The sequence below is a fragment of the Hemitrygon akajei genome, chromosome 11, assembly GCF_048418815.1.
Source record: "Hemitrygon akajei chromosome 11, sHemAka1.3, whole genome shotgun sequence".
Classification (NCBI taxonomy): Eukaryota; Metazoa; Chordata; class Chondrichthyes; order Myliobatiformes; family Dasyatidae; genus Hemitrygon; species Hemitrygon akajei.
In genome coordinates, this window is record NC_133134.1 from 84,143,481 (window position 1) to 84,163,761 (window position 20,281).

General features: G+C 45.2%; 1 protein-coding gene across 2 annotated transcripts in view; it reads right to left on the minus strand.

Annotated features, from left to right (window-relative positions):
• The window catches only part of shc1 (SHC (Src homology 2 domain containing) transforming protein 1), a 46,443-nt gene that overhangs the window by 24,925 nt on the left and 1,237 nt on the right, over positions 1–20,281 (minus strand). For both annotated transcript variants that reach the window (XM_073061264.1, XM_073061265.1), the window contains exons 2-3: positions 6,420–6,490; positions 4,764–4,827 (exon numbers count right to left, since the gene is read on the minus strand). In XM_073061264.1, the coding sequence (XP_072917365.1) occupies positions 4,764–4,827; positions 6,420–6,490 (135 nt within the window). The remainder of the gene's footprint in view (positions 1–4,763; positions 4,828–6,419; positions 6,491–20,281) is intronic.

The following is a 20,281-nucleotide window of genomic DNA, read 5'->3' on the forward strand; positions in this document are numbered from 1 at the left end:
TGTCTGGTCCAGTGACTCAAAGCAGTGCTGAAAGTGCTCCTCTGCCTCTGCCTCCCTTGACCGTACCCTTTTGGTCCTCGTCACTGATGCTGCAGTCTTTAGTCTCTGCCTATATGCTAGGAGTAGAAATACAGGCAGATGATTGTACTTTCCGAAGTGTGGGCATGGGATGGCACGGTAAGCGTTCTTCATGGTGGTATAACAGTGGTTTGCTCCTCTGATTCCGCGGGTGTCATTGTTCAGTGACTTTTTTCCAGCGGGCCTGGTTGAAATCTTTCACAATGATAGGGAAGGCATCAGGGGGCACAAATGCTGATTATGTTGCTCGGCTCCTCCAGAAAGCACGGGTATCAGTAGCGGAGTGCGTTGAATTGGTGGTAGCAAGACTACACTTGAACCTCCCCAGTGCTCCAAACCCTTCTGGTCTACTCTGAGCATTACGGTAGCTCTCTGCCACATCCCGTTCCATTCCTAATGGAGTTCCCACCACTGCTCCATCTTCTGCCAGCTCAATAAATGTCATGGCTTTAGTGCTGCAAGAGTCCATTAAACGTCACCAAGATGAAATATTCAGAAAAATCAATGCAATTAAGTATTGACAGCACAAACTGGAATTATGTATAAATGCTTTTAGCAGCAGCTCTGGCCCAGGCAGGTTAATACATTCAGAGTGAAGGCTGAGACAGGGAGATGCTGAGAGAACAGCTGATAAACAGGCAGAACATCTTCATAATTGACCTACTATTTAAATAAAACAAGGTGTTTGACCCGTATGGGCTGTGCTGGCCCACAACCCGTGGAGGTCCCCAATGCTTGATCGGAGCATAAGCATAAGCAGCTCACAACAAGAAAGGACTCACTCCTCTTGCCTGAAAGCCATTTCCTCTCTCATTAACTCTCCTTTACCACTCACCTGGGGTGACCACTCCAAGTGGTCACGGTGGGGATGTGCAGACACACACACACATGCACCAGATGCCAAGATCAAATCAGGAACTCTGGAACTACACCACCCTCAAGGTTGGCTTCCTCCCACCTGGCTCCATCTGTCTCACTTTCTTCTCTTCTTCCTTGCTTCCTTGTCTATCTCTACCACAGCTGCTGTCTCCCGACTCTACCCCTCACTCTCCCCCACCAGCTCTATTTGCCCCACCTTGTCACCCTCATCTGGCTCCACATTCCTCCTTATCACCTCTCACACCGGCCATATCCCCTCAACACGCTTGGTCTTGAGAGTGACTTTCATTAGTTCAAGAGCTACGAGTTAACATTGCAGCTCTATAGAACCATGGTTAGTCTGCACTTGGAATATTGTGTTCAGTTCTGGCCATCTCTTTCCATTTGTGCTGGGTTGAGTGTCGAGCTAGCCACTCAGCCTCAAAAAAAATACAAGGGTCGAGTCAGGAACGTTCATACCGTGACTCGGTTAATCTGAAAGGAGACCAATCCAGACACCACATGCCAGACAAGAATAGCTGTCTGGTGTGACACACTTAAAAAAAAAATCTCTTTATATATAGAGAGGGTGCAGAGGAGATTTGCCAGCATGCTGCCTGGATCAGAAAGCATGTCTTCAGGACAGGTTGAACAAGCTGGGGGTTTTCTCTTTGGGACAAAGGAGGATGAGAGGCAACTTGAAAATGGTTGTTAACGTGGTAAGAGGCATTGATAGAGTGAATGGCCAGCGCCTTTTCCCCATGTTAGAAATGGTGAATACCTCAGGACATCCTTCAGGTAATTGGAGGAAAGTATCAGGGTGATGCCAGAGGTAAGCTTTTTATTCCACATGGAGAGTGGTGGGTTTGTGGAACACATTGCCAGGAACGGTGGTAGAGTCAGATACATTAAGGACATTTAAGAGACATGGATGATAGAAAAAAACCAAGGGCTATGTGGGAGGGAAGGGTTAGATAGATCATGTGGTAGCTTAAAAGGCCAGCATAACACAAGGCTGAAGGACCTGTACTGTTCTAGGCTCTGATCTAGCTGGCAGATTCAGTTATCTTGCGTCTCCAGGAATGAGAGTCCTGTGGCAGGTGATGTAGAGTTGGCTTTCCAACACTGGTCAGAATGCTGACTCTGCTTCCCCTTACAGTATTTTCTGTAAGGATCTTACATCTCCAGCCTCTCTTCATTTCCCATCGAGGGAGACTGCAGGGAATCTTTGCAAAACTGCATAGGCCCTCCTTGGATTACAAACACCCATCTAATGTCTGAGCCAGACTGGCAGGAAGGAAGGGCATGGGTTTGCCAGCTACTGTGGGACGGCGAGCATCTACTACTTGTTGGGTATGTGGCATTTCCTGTGCTTCCTCTCACTCTCCAGAAGGCGGCGGCGCCAGTGAACATGTGACCAACAGCAACATCTTCCAGACAGTACACTAAACTACTATCACTTCTTATACATTCAAATGTGGTTCTGTTACTGTTGGAGCCTGTGATCTACATGTTGGTGGTGTGTTTTCAGGCTAATTGAGTGATCTGCCACTTCGCTGTTTGAGGGGGTTCCATGAGACAGTGAAATGTGTGGCCTCGAGGCCAACAAGTCTGGAGAAGGGGTGCAAGCCCACGATTGGCTTCATTTTTAACCAATCTTGCTGATTAAAGCATCAAGAAATATATATATAAAAAGCATAAATATAATAAAAAATTAAATTATAAATCATAAATAGAAAATAGAAAGTAAGGTAGTGCAAAAAAACCGAGAGACAGGTCCGGATATTTGGAAGGTACGGCCCAGATCTGGATCAGGATCCGTTCAGCAGTCTTATCACAGTTGGAAAGAAGCTGTTCCCAAATCTGGCCATACGAGTCTGCAAGCTCCTGAACCTTCTCCTGGAGGGAAGAGGGACAAAAAGTGTGTTGGCTAGGTGGGTCATGTCCTTGATTATCCTGGCAGAACAGCTCCGACAGCGTACGGTGTAAAGTGAGTCCAAGGACGAAAGATTGGTTTGTGTGTTGTGCTGGGCTGTGTTCTCTCCATGTATCTCCATTACATCTGCCTCCAATACCACTTGACGGGCAATCCAGACCATTCTCGGTGTAAAAATTTTTTCCATCACATCTTCTTTGAACCTACCCCTTTCCCCTTAAATGGGCGAGCTCTAGTATTAGACATTTTGACCCTGAGATGGAGACTTAGATTCCATTGGCAATTATTAAATTGTTTTGAAAGCCAAAGATAATCAGAGTTTCCAATTTCTCTACTCTATTGATGCCTCTCATAATATTCTATCAGTTCTTCTCTCAGGCTCTGCCGTTCCAGAGAAAACAACCTAGGTTTGCCCAACCTTTTCTTAGCGCACATGCTCTCTTATCTAGGTGGCATCCTGGTGAACCTCTTCTACATTCTCTCCAAGGCCTTCACTTCCTTCTTATAACAAAGCTACCAGAATTGAATGCAATACTCTAGATGCAACCTAACTAGAGTTTCATAAGGATGCAACATAACTTCCTGACTCTTGAATTTAGTGCCTCAACTAATGAATACAAGTATACCATACACCTTCTTTATCTGTGTCTGAACTTCTGCCACCGCCGTCAAGGAGCTACGGACTTGAACCTCAAGAACATGAACCATGTTAAGGGTCCTGCCATTAACTGTGTACTGTCTCTTTACATTTGACTTCCAAAGTGCAACACTTTGCACTTGGTAAGATTAAACCACATCTGCCATTTCTCCAGAACAGAACCCTGAAGTAACACGAGGATTGTTTGGATTCAGCTCTGAGGAAATACCAGGGACTACCAATGTCAGATAAGGGACAAATACAGATTCAGATTTATTTATCACAGGTACATCTGAACATACAGTGAAATGTGTTGTTTGCGTTAACAACCAACATACCCAGGGAAGGATGTGCTGGGGGTGGGCAGCCCACAAGTGTTGTCACATTCCAATGCCAACATAGCATACCCACAATATTCAACAGAATAAAACAAGGTTACCCTCTCAAGTGGGAGCAAGAAGACCCCAACGTTACTGCTGGAAGAAGAGCAGGTTCAAGAACCGCTACTTGATGAGGATCATCATCTGTATCTAGATTCAACATCTCAGAGGATCTATCCTGGGCCCAACATATTGATGCAGTTACAAAGGTGGCACAAAATCATATGTATTTTATGAGGAACTTGAGGAGGACTGGTATGTCATCAAAGACTCTCGCAAATTTCTACAGACGTACTGTGGAGAGCATTCTAACTGGTTGCATCACTGTCTGGCATGGAGGGGCCACTGTACAGGATCGGAAAAAGCTGCAGAAAGTTGCCCACTCAGCCAGCTCCATCATGGGTACCAGCCTCCCTAACAACCAATATACCTTCAAAAGGCGATGCCTCAAAAAGTTGGCATCCACCATTACAGACCCCCACCATGCAGGACATGCCTTCTCATTGCTAGGAGGAAGTGGTCAGCAGGACCTGTACAGCTCAGGCAGTTCAATTCCTGCTGCTGTCTGTAAGGAGTTTCTACATTTTCCCCGTGACCGTGTGGGTTTCCTGTTTCCTCCCACAGTCTAAAGACATACCGGTTAGTAGGTTAATTGATCATTGTAAATTGTCCTGTGACTAGGCTAGGGTTAAATCGGGAGATTGCTGGTGGCAAAAGCCCAGAAGGGCCTATTCTATGTTCAACTCTTACTCTTAATAAATAATTTTTAAAATAAAGAAAGACCTTTATTTCACCTGTGCATACATGGAGTTGTGTGTGTAACAATAAACATCTACACAACTGTATTGAAATTCTACGAAGTTCAATGAAATACCTTCCTCCTCCTGACTGCTCCCTTAGCTCCTGGCACAGCTTCACAGACCACGCCTATCGCTTCCCTGTGGGAAAGAAATGGCAAGGTATAAGTTTGCAGATGACGCAAAGGCAGGTAGTACTGCGGATACAGAAGGTTGTCGTCGGTTACAATGGGACAGAGCTGGGCTGAGAAGTAGCAGGTGGAGCACAGTTGTGAAGTGATTCGTTTTGTAAGGTTGAGCTTGACGGCAGAGGACAAGGTTAATGGCAGGATTGTCAGCAGTGTGGAGGAACATAAGGATCTTGAGGTGCATGAGATCCCTCAAAATTGCTGCTTAAATTGATGGGATTGCTAAGAAGGTGTATGGTTGGCCTTCATTAGTTGGGAGATTGAGGTCAAGAGCTGCAAGGTAACGTAGCAGCTCTGTAAAAATTCTGGTCAGACCACAGTTGGAGTACTGTGCTCAGTTCTGCTCACTTCATTATAGAAAGGATATGGAAGCTTTAGAGAGGATGCAGAGGAGATTTACCAGTATGCTGTCTGGATTTAAGAACATGCCTTATGAGGTTAGGTAGAGCGAGCTAGGGCTTTTCTCTTTGGAGCAAAGGAGGATGAGAGGTGTCTTGATGGAGGTACTGTATATAAGAGACGTAGTTAGAGTGGATAGCCTATATCCTTTCCCCAGGGTGTTAATGGTCAGATCAAGATGACATACTTTTAAGTTGTGAGGTGGGTTATTTTACATGCTGCCAGGGATGTAATATATTAGGGTCGTTTAAGAGATTCTTAAATAGACACATGGATGAAAGAAAGATGGAGGACTACATGAGAGGGAAGGGTTAGTTCAACCTTAGAAAAGCCTGTACTGTGCATTCCAGATTCCAAGCTCTGTCTTGGGGAAGAATTCTTCAGATCCCCTCGAAACCTCTCCACCAACACACTCCTTCCTTCCACAGAAACATTCCACTGACCATCTTTGGGAAATGAGCTAGTTATGGGCTGGAGGGGATGAATGGCCTGCTTGTTTCCACCATGCCAGCCACATTTGAGGTCCAGGGGCAGAGAGAGCAAGGATTTCTTATAAGAGGCTTAGAGAGGGTAGACAGTAGGAATCTCTTCCCCATAGCAGAGGGGTCTAACACGGGAGCAGTTAGGGTAAGGTGTTAGAGGGGATGTGAGGAAGAAATTTTTTGTCTCATAGAGATGGGCTATACTATGGAACGTCCTGCAAGCTTGATTGTTACACAGAACCAGTGGTGGAGTGGGTACAGCTGTTTCACAGCGCCGGAGACTCAAGTTTGTTCCTAAGTTTTGGCACTGTGTACGGTGCATGTAGTATTGGGTGTGGGTGTGTGTGCATGCGTGTGTCTGTGTGTGTGTTTTCTCTCCATGGGTCAGCCCAGCAAATTAATCAAAGGTCCAAGTCAGTGACTGTTTTGACTCATAAGAGTTCTGCAGCATGGAAAGAGGCCCTTAGGTCCACCACATCCATGCCGGCCATCGTACTTATCAATAATTAATCCATGTACTAGAAATTGAGCCCGTTGTCCATGGCCTTCTGTACCATGGTGATTCATATGCTTGTGTAGATGCTTCATAAGTACTGTGATTGTCTTTGTTTCCACCATCCCCTCAGGTATCGATAGATACTTAATCTTTGGAATTTTGTCTCACCTTGTGACCTGGGTTCTGGTGTTGAAGTCTAGCGCTCTCATAGACTGGAGTACCTCCACGCAGCCCATGTACTGAAAGTCAAACACAGGCAATGAGTGACACACCCATCTCCCAACACACTGAACAGATTTTGAGAATGCAATCGATCCCCCATTGGATCTCGGGTCACAGTAAAACAGGGCAATGCTCTGTCTCGCCTCTTAGCATTGGAATTTGTTTATTATTGTCACATGTACCAAGATACAGTGAAAAGCTCATCTTGCATACCTTTTATACAGATCAGGTCAAATCATTACACAGTGAATTGAGGTAAGACAATAATGCTGAACAAAATGTAAAAGGTACCAAGTGAGATGGAAGTATAAAAGCACATAACCAATAAAGTGCAAGATCATTACGAAGTAGATTGGAGGACCAGGAGTCCACCCTATCACAGAAGTGCTCCATTCAAGCCTCGAGCTTGGTGGTCCCTGCTTTCAGGATTTTGTATCTTCTGCCTGCTGAGAGAGGGGAGCAGAGAGAATGTTTTGGGTGGGTGGGTCTCTCATTAAACTGGCTGCTTAATGGAGGCATCAAGAATTGCAAACAGACTGCATGATGTACTGAGCTGTGTCCACAACTGCAATTTCTTGCAGTCACAAGCTGAGCAGTTACCATACCAAGCCATTATGCATCCAGACAGAATACTTTCTATGGTGCATCAACAGAAAATGGTGAGGGTTGAGGGGGACATGTCAAATTTCTATAGTCTCCTGAGGAAATAGAGGGGTCAGTGAGCTTTCTTAGCAATGATGTGAATGTGGTTGGATCAGGACAGGCTATTGGTGATGTTCACACCTAGGAACTTGAAGTTCTCAACCTCAACAGGTAACACCACACAGACAGCACCCTCAAACAGCAACTATCAAGTGTCAACACTAGTCTTACCCTATCCCGTTTTATTCTACCCAGATTCCCAACAATTGAAAGGTGACTTGACAGAGGTGTACAAGATGATAAGAGACTGCCAATGACTTCTTCCCCAGGGTGGAAATGGTTAACACAAGGGAGCATAATTTTACAGTGACTGCAGGAAAATATAGGAGTATGCCAGAGGTAAATGTTTTACAGAGAGAGTGGTGGGTGTGTGGAACATATTGCCAGAGGTGGTGGGAGAGGCAGATACGTTGGGATGTTTAAGAGACTCCTAAATAGACACATGGACAATAGAAAAATTGAGGTTTATGTGGGGAGGGAAAGGTTAGATTGATCTTAGAGTAAGTTCAAAGATTAAAATATCTTAGACCGAAGTGCCTGTATGGTGTGATAATGTTCTATGTCCCCAGATTCCATCCCTCACCCATACATTGGGGTCAATTCATAACAAGAGTCTGCAGTTGCTAGAATCTGAAACAACAGTCTGCTGGAGGAACTCAGCGGGTCAGTCAGTGCAGTGTGAGGGACAGGAACCCTGCATAAGCACTGAGAGTAGCCAATGTAAAGAAGAAAGCGGCTGTGGTGGGACAAGGGCTCCAAGGTGACTGGTGGATCAGGGAGGAAAGAAGACAAGCAGATTGTCACCATTGAGTAACAAGTGGGAAAAGAGTGGGGGGTGCGAGAGGGAAAAACAGACAGGGCTCCTGCTCCCCACCACTGCACAGTCACCCCTGGGTTAGAGAGAGAAAAGGGAAGGGGAATTGGACAGGGATCCTGTCCCCAGATTTATAGATTACAGAGACGCTGGGCGGGAGGCGGGGCAAAAGGGGGAAATGCGTGAGGATTCCTGCTGTCGCCATCACCTTTCCTGTGATGAATGAGAGTCAGAATGTGAGTGAGTGAGAGAGAGAGTGAGAGGCAGAGGGGGGGAAGGGTAGAGGGGGAGGGAGGAGGGAGAAGAGGGAGAGGGGGAGAGGGGAGGGGGAAGGGGAGGGGAGAGATGGGGAAGGGAGAGGAGAGGGGAGAGGGGGAAGGGGAGAGGGAGAGGGGAAGGGGGAGAGGGGAAGGGGGAGAGGGGAAGGGGGAGAGGGGAAGGGGGAGAGGGGAAGGGGGAGAGGGGAAGGGGGAGAGGGGAAGGGGGAGAGGGGAAGGGGGAGAGGGGAAGGGGGAGAGGGGAAGGGGAGAGGGGAAGGGGGATAGGGGAAGGGGGATAGGGGAAGGGGGAGAGGGGAAGGGGAGAGGGGAAGGGGAGAGGGGAAGGGGGAGAGGGGAAGGGGGAGAGGGGAAGGGGGAGAGGGGAAGGGGAGAGAGGAAGGGGAGAGAGGAAGGGGGAGAGGGGAAGGGGAGATGGGGAGAGGGCAAGGGGAAGGGGAGATGGGGAGAAGGCAAGGGGAAGGGGAGATGGGGAGAGGGAGAGGGGAAGGGGAAGAGGGAGGGGGGAAGGGGAAGGGGAAGGGGGAGAGGGAGAGAGGGAAAGGCTACCAATGACCTTCTAGGTTTGCGAATCAGTGAGAATGGAGGCTGCCAGCCTCTCCTGGGGTTAAAGGACTGTGTATGTGCGTGGAAAGGAGGGAGGAACAGGGCTTGATTTGCTCATTGTTTGTTGCTTGTTGTGTTCTGTGCTGCTCTGCTGAGTATTGTCAGCATGCTAGGTTGGTGCTGGAGTGTGTGGCTGTACTTGTGGGCTTCAATGCAAATGACACATTTCACTATGTTTCAATGTACACGTGAGAAATAAACTTGAGTCTTACCAGGTAGGGGAGGGGAGAGAGGGAGACATTTAGTCAGACACTTTAATTGGCTCGATATAGAATGATATGGTCTGGGTGCTGGTAGATAGGACTAGGTCTAAAAACAAGTTAGCATGGATTAAATTGGCTGAAGGTCCTTTTTCTATTCTGTAGTGCTCCATGACTCTATGCTCAGTGGCTTCTTTATTACATATCCTGCTGCAGTAGCCCAATCAGTTCAAGGTTCAATGTGTCGTGCATTCAGGGATGCTCTTCTGCACACCACTGTTGTAACAGTGAGTTAATCTCACATTCCTGTCAACTTGAACCTCTCTGACCTCTCTCATTAACAACATGCTTTCCCCCTCAGAACTGACGTTCACTGGACGTTTTTTGTTGATCACACCATTCTCTCTAACCTCTAGAGAACGTTGTGCATGAAAATACAAGAGATACTCAAACCACCCTGTCTGGCACCAACAATCATTCTACTGTCAAAGTCACTTGGATCACATTTCTTCCCCATTCTGATGTTTGGTCTGAACAACACTGGATCATGCCTGCATGTTTTTATGCACTGAGTTGCTACCACTTGATTGGCTGATTATATATTTGCATTAACGATGTGTACGGGGTACCTAATAAACTGGCCACTGAGTGCATGATGAATTGATGGTATTGGTGTGCTGGGCTGTGCCTGTTTGAGTCTCACAACACCTCAGGAAATTTGACAGGGTGGATGTGGAGAGAGGGTGGGTGGAATCTAGAACAGGGCCATTATTTCAAAATAAGACATGGATAGGAAAGGTTTAGCAGGATATGAGCCAAATGGATCTGGCTCTGGTTGGCATCTTGGGTCAGCCTGTGTGAGTTGAGCAGAAGAGTTTGTTTCTGTGCTGTAGAACTCTAATGTGGGCAAATGGGATGGGTGTAGACGGGCAAAAAAATCAGCAAGGACCTGTTTCTATGCTATACATCACTTTGAACATTGGTGTTGTTTTGGTGTATGAGTGAATGCATCTCCTTGGAGCAGTGGCAGCCAGGATTTCATGGAATATCTCAGGGAAGTGACATTCCCAACTGAAGGGAAAAAGACTTACCTTCCTACTGAGCTGGCCAAGTCCCTCACTGGAATACCTTGGAGTGTTTTATGGTCTTTGCATAATTGAGCGAATTTACAAGGAGCGCTGCCACAAAAAAAAAGCAGTGTCCAGTATTCACCATACACACCATCAGGTTCCTAAAGCAGTGTGGACAACTTCATTCAGTTCAACACTGAGCTGATTCCACACGGACTCAATTTCAAGGACTCATGTTCTCAGTATTACTTACTTACTTGTTTATTTTTTTATTTGCATAATTTGTCTTCTTTTGCACATTGGTTGTTAATCGGTTTTTATCTATTGTTTTTAATAAATTCTATTTTAATTCTTCATTTTTTTGTAAATGCCTGTGAGAAAAAGAATCTCAAGGTATTACAATGGACTCTGGTTAATTGAGGCACATCAGGGCCAGCACATTTTAGCTCAATTAAGGAGCTGCCCCAATTAGCCGAAGTTTCATGGAAATAGTTAAAAAGGCAAGTTACTATTTAACTGAGTAATAATTTATGTATTTAAATGAAATACAGAACAAACTAGAACATTACTAATACGACTACAGGACTATAAAACTCTGGACTAGTTCCTAATAGTTACTGGCAGAAGTAATCATCTGCCACGTCCTCTTGAAGACTGAAAATGAACAAAATACCACAGACAATCTGTGCAGATAATGGACTGCCTTCATACAATGCTCTCAAAGATTGCATTATCTAAATCTTCATTTTCATTGTAATATTCAATACGATTGTCAATAACCAAATTCTCTGCAGTTCTGACTTGGTTGAAATAATGAAATCTTTTCATTTTACTCCTGGTCATTTCTGGCACCTCCAAGCTTGAATGCTTGAAGCCATGTGAGCAAAACTGTTCTTAATATTTTTGTTTACTACTGCTTATTTTTCACTATCAGTGACAAAAAAATACTGCTTTTTGAACGCAAGCACATGCAACTGATGCCAGTTAAAAACTGCTCACTCTAAGCATGGTGTAGAGTCTAATAGCCATGTATGTGCACACAACTGATTCTAGTTAGAAACTTCAGCAACAGTCTCCTGTCTCAATTAAGCAGCAGTGTCCCAAATAAACTAAGGGAATCCCAGTTACTTTCTTGATTAGTCTTTGTTCTTCAAGGGCTGTCTGATGGCTCAATTAACCAGAATCCACTGTACAGTCGGCCCTCCTTATCCGCGAGGGATTGGTTCCGGGACCCCTCGCGGATACTAAAATTTACAGATGCTCAAGTCCCTTATTCAACCTGTCTCAATGCGGTGGACCTTAGGACCCAGCGGTAGCAATCTGAATCCTCAGTGTTTCTGTTCACGAAAATAATCACGATAACAATTAAAAATAAAGTGGAAATAATAAAGCGATTGGAAAGAGGTGAAACTCCATTGGTCATTGGAAAAGCGTTAGGCTATGTCGGTCAACAATCGGAACAATTTTGAAGGATAAAGTGAGAAAGGCTGCAGTGGTGTAATTATTGGGGTTTGGGGTTTGGGGTTTGGGGTTTTTGATCCTCCACATCAACCCGGCACGGTGGAAAGCGCACTCCATAGTGATCTGTCACTAGTTCGAACTTGGGAACTTCCCGAGCCCGACACTGAAATATACGTTCTTAAGTGTTTTATATGCATAGAAAGGTAAAATATATATTATATACAAATGCAAACGTTTGACTAACTGGCTCTAAATAATACCAGATGTATCTGTTCCGACTTACATAGTAAGAGAACTTCCGATTTTTTTTCCAATCCTGATCCACGATAACCCACACACATCCTCCCGTATACTTTAGATCATCTCTAGATTACTTATGATACCTAATACAATGTAAATGCTATGTAAAATAGTTGTTATACTGCATTGTTTAGGGAATAATGACAAGAAAAAAATGTCTACATCCTCGAACAACAAGTGCTGGAAGAGCACTTCCTGGTTTTCGCGATTCGCGGTTGGTTGAATTCGTGGATAAGGAGGGCCGACTGTATATGGTATATCACTGCCTGGTATGGGAACTGCAAAAACCTCAATTGCTGGGCACTGCAGAGAGTGGTACGGACAGCCCAACACATCTGTGGATGTGAACTTACTTCCATTAAGGACGTTTACAGCAGCAGGTGCAGAAAGAAGAGAAAGAAGGCCTGAAAGATCATCGGGGATACTAGTCACCCCCCCCCCCCCCCATAAACTGCTTCAGCTGCTTCTATCTAGCAAACGCTACTGTAGCATTACAGCCAGGGCCAACAGATTATGAGACAGCCTCTTCCCACAAGCCAATAGACTTTTAAATTCATTTGTCTGTACCTTGCAATGGAGTCATAATGCAAAGACTTTTACTCCCTCATGTTGTGGGATGGATGTAAGATTTAAATAAATTCTAATTCACATATGCACTTTGATAATAAATTAACTTTGAACTTTGAGTAACAGTCAGCTGCAGCTCTAGCTTGAGTTTCTGAAATGACGAGAGCTAATCTTCACACAGCAAGATCCCACAGAATGCCTCATGATAATGATCAGGACTGGCCTAGGGCAAACAGAGGACAGTCAGGGTCACACTATGATATTTCAAGGTCGGGCATGGACTTGATAGGCTGAAAGACCTGTTTCAACAAACTGTAACCTCTTGCGAGAGGCTGTATCTGGGTGTACTTTATGCATCGCCTCGAGTGAAAAGTCTTACAACTGAAGTACTGAGAGAGAAAGGGAGGGCTGGTGTTAACACCCATCAGTCCTTTCTTCCCACAGCAGTTCAGGATCTCGTGGCAACTGAGCTTGTGAACTTGAGAGAGTTTTATTGAAGATAAGGGTGTCTGGGGGTTGGTGGCAGAAATCTTAATGACACTTCACACCATGGTACTGCGCACACTGGCTGCAAAGCCACACAAGCCACAGGCTGAGATGAGACTTTCTGGACTTGATCTATTTCAGTGTGCCGGTTTATCTCAACTTCCTGTGCTACTTACATAAAGGTCAAACCATGACAATGATCAACACACCCACACTAAAGGTCTGGCATGGGCCTGGTGAAGAGGCACTGCTGTCCGCTCACACCAGCTACCCAATACAGCACTACTGAGCAGAGCACCTCAAGGCTGGGGAAACAGAACGTTCACCAACATCAGGAGCATCGGAGTGGTCAGCACGCATTCGGGAAGGAGTGTGAGGAGTGTGTTGTACAGTTAAAGACTCAAAGTATTTATAATGGGAGTTAACAATTGCAACTGCTTCCCACTGGTACTGTATCCGAGTGTTATACAGTGACAGACCCGTACTGTACTGCAATGTTATGCAGTGACAGACCCGTCCCCACTGGTACTGTAACCCAGTGTTATACAGTGACAGACCCATCTTCAATGGTACATTACCCTGTGATATATATCCCAGGGTACTTAAGGAGATGGCTCTAGAAATTGTGGACGCATTGGTAATCATTTTCCAATGTTCTATAGATTCAGGATCAGTTCCTGAGGATTGGAGGATAGCTAATGTTATCTTACTTTTTAAGAAAGGAGGGAGAGAGGAAACAGGGAATTATAGACCAGTTAGCCTGACATCAGTGGTGGGGAAGATGCTGGAGTCAATTATAAAAGATGAAATAGTGGCACATTTGGATAGCAGTAACAGGATCGGTCCGAGCCAGCATGGATTTACGAAGGGGAAATCATGCTTGACTAATCTTCTGGAATTTTTTGAGGATGCAACTATGAAAATAGACAAAGGAGAGCCAGTGGATGCAGTGTATCTGGACTTTCAGAAAGCCATTGATAAGGTCCTACATAGGAGATTAGTGGGCAAAATTAGAGCACATGTTATTGGGGGTAGGGTACTAACATGGATAGAAAATTGGTTGGGAGACAGAAAACAAAGAGTAGGGATTAACGGGTCCTTTTCAGAATGGCAGGCAGTGACTAGTGGGATACCGCAAGGCTCGGTGCTGGGACCGCAGCTATTTACAATACACATTAATGATTTAGATGAAGGGATTAAAAGTAACATTAGCAAATGTGCAGATGACACAAAACTGGGTGGCAGTGTGAAATATGAGGAGGATGTTAGGAGAATGCAGGGTGACTTGGGCAGGTTGGGTGAGTGGGCAGATGCAGTTTAATGTGGATAAATGTGAGGTTATCCATTTTGGTGGCAAGAACAGCAAGGTAAATTACTATCTGAATGGTGTCAAGTTAGGAAAAGGGGAAGTACAATGAGATCTAGGTGGCCTTGTTCATCAGTCACTGAAAGTAAGCATGCAGGTACAGCAGGCAGTGAAGAAAGCTAATGGCATGTTAGCCTTCATAACAAGGGGAGTTGAGTATAGGAGCAAAGAGGGCCTTCTGCAGTTGTACAGGGCCCTGGTGAGACCCCACCTGGAGTATTGTGTGCAGTTTTGGTCAAATTTGAGGAAGGACATTTTTGCTATTGAGGGAGTGCAGCGTAGGTTCACGAGGTTGATTTTCGGGATGGTGGGACTGCCATACGTTGAAAGATTGGAGCAAGTGGGCTTGTATACACTGGAATTCAGAAGGGTGAGAGGGGATCTGATTGAAACATATAAGATTATCAAGGGATTGGACACGCTAGAGGCAGGAACCTGTTGGGGGAGTCCAGAACCAGAGGCCACAGTTAAAGAAAAAGGGATAGGTCATTTAGAACAGAGTTCAGGAAAAACCTTTTCACCCAGAGAGTTGTAGATCTATGGAATGCTCTGCCTCAGAAGGCATTGGAGGACAATTCTCTGGATACTTTCAAGAAAGAGTTAGATAGAGCTCTTAAAGATAGCAGAGTCAAGGGATGTGCAGAGAACGCAGGAACGGGGTACTGATTGTGGATGATCAGCCATGATCACATTGAATGGCAGTGCTGGCTCGAAGGGCCGAATGGCCTACTCCTGCATCTATTGTCTATATTGTCCAGTTCTGAATGTTTCAGGTCAATGTTCCCCTCTCTGTTCCAGCACTGTGGGAGACACAGACCCATTTTAATTGATGCACAAAAGTAAGTATTCTGTCTCGATGCATCACAGCTTGGTATGGTAACTGCTCTGCAGGAAAGTGCAGAGAGATGTGGACACAGCTCAGCACATCAACAGGAACCAGCCTCCCCTCCATAGACTTCTACACTTCTTGCTAACCTCATGAAAAGTCAACATATTCTCCCTTCTTTCCCCTCCCACTGGGCAGAAGGTACAAAACCTGAAAGTGCATAACATCAGCCCACTGTTATCAGACTCTCGAATGGACCTCTTGAATGATAAGATGGGCCCTTGGCCTCACAGTCTTGCTCTTTATCGTTTACCTACAAAGCACCTTTTCTGTAGCTTTTACATTTTATTCTGCATTATTGTAGTTTTACTATCTTGTACCTCAATGCACATGTAACGATCAGAGCTGTATGAACAGTATGCAAGACAAACTTTTCTCTGTATGGTGGTACATGTAGCAATAATAAACCAAACCAATTTTAGCCTTGCAACCACTCCCTGGCCTCCCTCCACCAGCCCCCCGCCACGTGCTTGAATCCTTTGGGTTGACAAACATCTCTCAATCCCAGATGTGAAGGTAAAAATGCATCTGGCAGCATTTTCTATTTGCATAAGAATTTAATTCCAAATTTATCTCACTCTATGTATGTGGTAGTGTTTGCAAACTTCACAAAATCAAACTTAGGCTTTAATTTTAGATTCTGTTCCCTGTCCCAGTTTCTCTCGCCAGCACCACATATCGCACTCATTGGCCACTTTATTAGGTACCTACTATACCTAATAAAGTGGCCACTGAGTATATGTCCATAGTCTTCTGCTGTCACCTTCCTGTCAGATCGAACCAGTCTGGCCACTCTCCTCTGACCTGTCATTAACAAGGCATTTTCACCCACAGAGCTGCCACTCACTGGATACTTTTGTTATTTTTGCACCATTCTCTGTAAACTCTAGAGACTGTTGTGTGTGAAAACCTCAGGAGATAAGCAGTTTCTGAGATACTCAAACCACCCCATCTGGCACCAACAACATTCCATGGTCACTTAGATCTCATTTCTTCCCCAATATGATGTTTGGTGTGAACAACTGAAGCTCGTGACCATGTCTGCATGCTTTAATGCATCGAGTTGTTGCCACATGATTGGCTGATTAGATAGTTGCTTTAACAAGCAAAACAGGTGTACCTAATAAAGTGGCCACTGAGTGTACACTGCAGTCGGAAATTACAATAGTGGCTTTTCAGACCATCCAGTCCATACCAACTTCCAGCTGTTTCATTTCCTCCTCTTTTTTTGTACCTTATTTTCACACACACGCACCTCAGTTTCCCCTTTGATCTTTTTGCCATTGCCCGATCTGAGGGGTAATTTACTGCAGCAGGTGAACCTGTTATTGGGATGTGGGAGAAAACTCACCCAAAATCAATGGCTAGAGACAAACTCTCAAGGGAAACCCACATTGCAGGAAATGGAGACCTATAGCAGAGGAACAAACCTGTCCATCTTAACTACCAAAATTATCCCAATTTAAGAGATGGTGCAGCAGATGTGCCCTTCAGCCCATCAAGACTGTGCTAACCATCAACTACCCATTTACACCAGTTATATTATACCATACTTTTGGGATGTAGGAGGAAATTGGAGTACTCAGAGGAAACACATATGGTCAAACTCCACAGACAGGCAGACAGACACACACTCAGAATGCCAGAAGTTGGGATCAAACCCAGATCTCCAGAGCTGTGAGACAGTGGCTCACTGTCCTGTAATTTGGGCTAATTTTCTTCATAATTTAATGAATCACTGACCTCCCTGGATCTGGTAAATGTCTGCTGCTCTCTCTCCAAGGCCAATACTCCCTCCCCAAGGTGCAGCAACAGGGACTGCTCCAAATTCAGTCCCTGGACTATCTGCTGGCTGCAGCTGCAAGTACAGCAGGTCTGACACACCACTCCAGTGAACAAAGGGGAAGCAGGAGTAGACCACTCAGCCTCTCTAGCCTGCCCCGCCATTCTATATGATCATGACTAATCTGCCCAGGCCCCATCACTTCCCCATGCCAGTTCCTCATTGCTCTCAAACACCACCCCCAACCATATTTATTATGTTTTCTATCACAAGTCTATTTCCGTTTCATCTAAGGAACACTACCGCAGAATCCAAACCACAGCTTCTGGAGGATGGCGATAACATTTCTTTTTAGCCTCTTGCAACATAGCTAGCAAAGTGACTTGATGCTACTATCAGACTGAGCTGGCTCATAATGGGGAGGTTAACTGTTTGGAAATACAAAAAAGAGAAAAGATGCAGCCCATTTTAAAAGCTCCTTTCGCAACTAAAGGAATTCTTAAAGAGTTTTACAGCCAATTTCAATTGGTTGGGGGGTGAAACCTCATTAAAACCTACCAGATACTGAAAGGCCTGGATAGAGTGAATGTTCAAAGTTCAAAGTAAATTCATTATCAAAGTTCGTATATGTTACCATATACTACCTTGAGATTCATTTTATTGCAGCATTTACAATAAAATACAGAAATACATTAGAATAAATTAACAACTATACAGGATAAAGGCTGAAACATTCAGTGACTGAAACTACGACAAATTGTGCAAATGATAAAAAGAGCATGAGAACATGAGTTGTAGAGTCCTTGAATAAGAGCTCATAATTTGTGGAATCAGTTCAGCGTTGCGGTGACTGAAGTTATCCACACCGGATCAGGACCCTGATGGTTGAAGGGTAATAGTGGTTCCTGAACCTGATGGTGTGAGCCCTGAGGCTCCTGTACCTCCTCCCCAATAGCAGTAGTGAGAAGAGATCGAGGCCTCAATAGTGGGGTCCTTGATGATGGATGCTGCTTTCTTATGCCAGCACTCCTTATAAATGTGCTTAATGATGGGTAGGGTTTGTCTGTGATGGATTGGGCTGTAGAGAGGCATGATCAGCAGAGAGATCGCTCATCACCATCTCACCCTCCCCCGAGAGTGGGGAAAACTAAAGAACATCAACCCTTTGTCCCATTTTCAAATGAAAGGGGTGGAAACCGGAGCACTGGACGATTCTGGGCCTGTACTTACTGGAATACAGAAGGGTGAGGGTGCGGTTCTCATTGAAACCTACCAGAAATATAATGAAAGGCCTTTATAGAGTGGTTGTGGGGAGGATGATTCCATCAATAGGAGAGCCTAGGATCCTAGGGTACAGCCTCAAAATAAAGGGACCCGATGAATGGTCTCGGCCCATAACATCAACTGTTTATACCCTTCAGCCTACCTTGATGACTTCTTCCAACATTGTGTGTGGGTGTTGCTCAAGATGTCCAGCATTTGCAGAATATACAAAAGTTTCTTTAGAACATTATGAGGACAGAGGGTGGTGAATCTGTGGAATTCGTTGCCACAGACAGCTGTGGAGGCCAATTCACTGGGTGTATTTAAGGCAGGGGTTGATAGGTTCTTGACTAGTAGGGAGAGGGGTGGTTTAAGGATTTCGGGGAGGATGGAGTTTAAAAAAATAGCCACCATTGAATGGTGATGCAGACGCATGGCCTGAACGGCCTAATTCTGCTCCGATATGTTATGGTCTAATTATGCCAAGTTGCACAGAGGGACCCAAGAGTGGTCATGGAACAACTTATATATACATGAGTAGATCTTGGCTCAGAGTCTCACCTAGACAGAAGGCAGCTTCAGCAAGTGACCTCATCTCTTTGGATGAGGTCACTTGGTCTACGGCTGGAGCTCTTTCAGAATCATACTGGGAATGCTGATGTGGAAGCCACAACCATCTGAACATAAAGCAGGCCCTTTGGCCCACGATTGTGTGCTACCTAAGATCAATCTAACCCTTCCCTCTTACATAACCCTCCGTTTTCTATCATCCATGTGCATAACAGTTTCTTAAATGTTCTTAATTTATCTGCGTCAACTACCACCCCTGACAGGGGTTCCATGCACCCACGTATCTGTGTAAAAAAAAACCTACCTCTGACATTCCTGGCCGAATGTGAACATTGTGTGTCTGAATTTTCGGACAAAGTCCTGCCGCAGAATTCCACATGGGGACCGATTCTGAGGGCACTTTGGGGCAGACTAACAGTGCTCTGCCTGCCAAATTGGAACACTGCCTGAACAAATTTTTAACAAAGTCCCAATGCAGAAGTTCATAAAGGGATGAATTTGGAGGGCTCTGCGGTCCAAGAGGTGGCATTTTCAGTGCAACTACTGGAAGTCCCATCGCTGTATGGGAATACCTTCCTCCAACCATCTTAAAATTATGCCCCCTTGTATTAGCCATTGTTTCATGTGTAAAATGGCTCTGGCTATCCACTCTATCTATAGTAACGACACAAAACTGTAGAGGAACCAGTTGCTCAGGCAACATTTGGGGTCTGAAAATGACGGGGGAGAGGAAGCCAGAATAAGAAGGTGTGAGGAGGGGAAGGAGTATAAAGCTGGCGGATAGTTGGTGAGACCAGGTGAGAGGGAAAGTGGGTGGTTGGTGAAGTGAGAAGCTGGGAAGTGATAGGTGGAAAAGGTGAAGTCGAAGAAGGAATCGGACAGGAGAGTGGACCATGGGGAAAAGGGAAGGACCAGAGGAATGTGATAAGCAAGTGCGAAGAAAAGGGGTAAGAAGGGAGCCAAAATGGGGAATGGAAAAAGAGAGAAGAGGGAGGAGGCAGGAAATTACCAGAAGTTAGAGAAATTGATGTTCATGCAGTAGGATTACTCCTCCAGACCTGAGAGTGGCCGCGGATCGATCAGTGTGCCTCTGATCATCTTGTACACCGCTATCAAGTCGCCTCTCATTGTATCAATGAAACAAGAGCACAGTGTCTGACAATGACCCAAGATGTTAGCTGTTTCTCTCTTTGGGATACTGCTGACTTGCTGAGTAGCTCCACTGTTTTCTGTTTTTATTTGAGGGGGCCTGGGAATGAACGAAGAGGAGGAGTGTGAGAGCAAGAGGAAGATGATCGACAGGGGTGAGGGGGCAGCGACGAGGGAAAGGCCAGAGTGCAGGCCAAACAGGGAAGAGTGTGAACTACCTGATGGAGTGAATGACTAAGAGAAACAGTGAGACATAAGAGAATGCAGAGAATGGAAGGATATGGACATGGTGTTTAGGGGGGAGGGT